This window comes from Micropterus dolomieu, linkage group LG12, assembly GCF_021292245.1.
Source record: "Micropterus dolomieu isolate WLL.071019.BEF.003 ecotype Adirondacks linkage group LG12, ASM2129224v1, whole genome shotgun sequence".
Lineage (NCBI taxonomy): Eukaryota > Metazoa > Chordata > Actinopteri > Centrarchiformes > Centrarchidae > Micropterus > Micropterus dolomieu.
Window position 1 is genome coordinate 29,967,080 of NC_060161.1, and position 3,392 is coordinate 29,970,471.

The 3,392-nt window shown below is 40.3% G+C and overlaps 1 protein-coding gene across 1 annotated transcript in view; it reads right to left on the reverse strand.

Moving 5' to 3' along the window:
• The window catches only part of LOC123979757, a 14,155-nt gene extending 11,699 nt beyond the window's left edge, over window positions 1–2,456 (reverse strand). The window contains exons 1-2 of the mRNA XM_046063785.1: window positions 2,381–2,456; window positions 2,165–2,225 (exon numbers count right to left, since the gene is read on the reverse strand). Coding sequence (XP_045919741.1) covers window positions 2,165–2,225; window positions 2,381–2,456 — 137 coding nt within the window. The remainder of the gene's footprint in view (window positions 1–2,164; window positions 2,226–2,380) is intronic.
• Window positions 2,457–3,392: the final 936 nt, after the last annotated feature.

The following is a 3,392-nucleotide window of genomic DNA, read 5'->3' on the forward strand; positions in this document are numbered from 1 at the left end:
GAAAGATGTGACAGAGAAAAAAGACAAACTGGGCATAATCAAAAACCTCTGACCTCCAGTGTGCTGCTGACTCTGTGCAGATAGAGCGCCTCCTGCTGGAAGAAGTTGTTGTAGCAGCGCTGAGTCAGCTGACCAGAATGGAGCTCCTTGAGAAAGTAGGACAAGTGGCGAATCTCCTCTGCCAACAAGTAGCTGTTGCCCCACAAAACATCAAACAGACTCAGACCGTGCATGATTCCTGAGACAGAGGGGGAAAAAATCAAAATGTTATTGCTATGTGATGTTTAATAGTCCTGTGTTATATTAAGAAGTGTATCCAGTGTTTAGTCTATTGTGCAGCCAGTAACTGGTAAAAGTTCCCAGATGGAAAGATCTATAAAAAGGCAGCAAATGGACTTGGAGTTGTGATTTATTTGTCAAACTTTTGTTTCCAAAGTCAGACATGGCTCAACAGTAATTTCTTTGCCATACGTACTGGGATACTACAGCAACCAGTTAACTGTTACCTGGTTTCCTGTCACTGGGGACGACTTTAGAAGAGGAGCTAGAGAGGAGATTACAAACAAGCACTTAATGTTTGAGTTAATACACAATGACAGTGTTATTCATGAACATATTCAGACACACATTGTCAATTATCACACATCAGGACTTTGCTTTTTATTTTCATACATTTGCAGTCTAAAATTTTCACAGGAAGCTGATCTGGAGTGAGCAGGTGCCACTGCTCCAGATCTGTTATCCACAGCATCTAATAAAACATGTTGGATTTACCTGAAAGGTTGTCCCTGCTGGAATTCTTTAACTGACATGAAATGTGAAGAAACAAACCCTTTTAAGCATGCAGCGATTAAGAGTTTGACAAGGCCGGGACCCCCACTGACTCTCATACACCCCTCACAGTACAGGGTAACTTTTACACATCCCCACATAAACATGTTGCACATCACCGCACAAACTGTCATTTAAATCACATACTGTACATATTCTTTATTCTTTTTTATACTGTTTTTAAATATTTTATTGTCAGTTTTATAATTTTTGTGTGATTCTTGACTTTGTTGTTATGCACCAAAATACCAGAAGCACATTCCTTGTATGTGTAAACCTACTTAGCAGTAAAGCTGATTTTTAATCTGATACTCAACAGATTTTGTGTCCCTTAAAGTAAATTACCAACATTGTTTTCAGACTTTAGCCTACCCGTCTTTGGTGGAGCAGATGTAGAACCTGAGCTCTCCACAGGGGGCGCTGTGCAGCTTTCCACCTTTAACACAAAACACACACAAGGATTTAGTTTAAGTTGTTAAATTTTAAAGAAAAAAGAATAAGGAAGTGTTGTGCAATTCAAACAGCAAATCGTATGCCATTATTTGATTTCATTTTAAAGTAATAAATCCATTTATAAAGTACATCGATCCATTCATTCCTTCTTTTTTCATTTACTTTTTGGGTCCATTTCCATGCAAGCCCCTCCCTCACTGGTATTTCCCTGCCACTGCTTGGTCCAATCACTCATCCTGAAGGGGGAGTCGTCGCTCCAAAACCAGTTCTATAGATGACAAAAACAAAGAGGCAGGTGTCACTTTGGGCTCTGGGTAATTGTGATAGTATTTCTCACAGTTATTAAAATGTTTACAAACCAAACAAACAATCAGTAGATCAATGGAGAAAATAATCAGCAGATTTATCCATAATGAAACAAAATCATTTGTTGCAGTCAGATACAACATAACATTTTCAATGTATGACGTTTACTTGGAACAGAGTATGTTTAATGTGGTATTAGAAAAGTTGCTTAAGGATCTGAGTGCTTTCTCCTCCACTGGAGAGGTGTTTGTTTAAATAAAGTCCTGATATAAGAACAAGATCAGAGCACACTGACACAGACACCATACCTGCTGTTCCTGGTATCCACCCAGCCACACAGGTGTGTGTGTGTTTGCTAGCAGACGGATAAACTGTCTCTCCTCTGGTGTGTGAAGCGACGCCAGTTTACCAGCTGCCTGAGAGCACAATAACTAACACACACACACACACACACACACACACATTAAACCACACTGAAGCCATGTAATACTGAATCTTCTGTTTTATAAATTTAAATGTGTTTTATCTTCAGTTTACATTGGCCGTGCTCCAGGAGCTCCACACAGGGTAGAAAGCGAAGCATCTCTGACCAAACAGGAGCCACCGAGGTGGGCATGAAAAGACCTGCTCCGTCCCTGCTGACACATTATTTAATTATTAAGTTTGAAAAAGCAATTTGAATGGCATATATATCTTTTCATCTTAATGAACAAGCCCACTGTGGAGACGAGAAACGTCATCATCATTATAATTTGACTGACAGGAATCTCCATCTTACTGTTTTTTTCACCTGAAGATGACAGTAAAGCAGACGTCTCAGTCAGAAGGACAGTCAAGACGAGAGGAATTAACACACACACCATCATTTACCTGTAACACACATATATACAAATATTAAATTATAACACAGACACATTTTAATTTAAATTTATTCTTTGGTGTTTTATGATTCCTGTGTTTTTAATGTTTAGGGCCCGACCACAAAACATGCGAGGTCCCTTTTGGAACTGAAGGATTCAACTCATTGATTAATCTTTGAGTTTTCGTTTAACATCGTGGCGATGGCGAAGTTAAACGCTTCACCATGACACAGGAAGTTGTTGTAACTATACTGTACATGCTCAGATCTGTTCCAACTTCTACAGGTTTGATAAGAGTCCCACCCTGAAAACGTGTACATGCCAATATCCACCCACCCAGCGCCATCAGGGTGTCTCATACAGACCCACCCGGGGTGTCTCACATCGATGCTGAGGGGTACCTTTGGTGTCAAATACCTACGCTTTGTCACTTTTTCTGAAATGCGTTGGTATTTATCTATTTCAAAACTATCTCAGAAAGCCAAAGATTTAATTAAAATTTTCACGATGTCTTCCACACTTGAGGTATTGGGACAGTATAGTTTGACTGTAGTGCCACATAGGGGACACAGGAAGTAACATTTAAGTCCTTCTTGCAGTGTCTGCAGCACGTGACAATTTAGAACCGTATTGGCAGACCAGCTGTGTCATGTGCGAGAGCCCGTCCTACGCTGCTTGCATCTTTAATTAGGGGTCCAAGCCCGAGAAGGGCAAGGGAACACACGAATACAAGGCATTGTGTTGTAAGTTGTAATAGTTACAGTTTTTATTTTTATTCTTCCATACGTAAAAGTCATACTGTGGCCTAGACGTAAGTGCTACAGACGTGAAACTCATAGGGTAGGTCCAAAACCACTGCACGTACCTCAAGTGCAAAAATCTGCACACATCTACCTCTAGGGGGCGCTATAAGCAATGCTATCGCATTTGGGCTTGGAACTC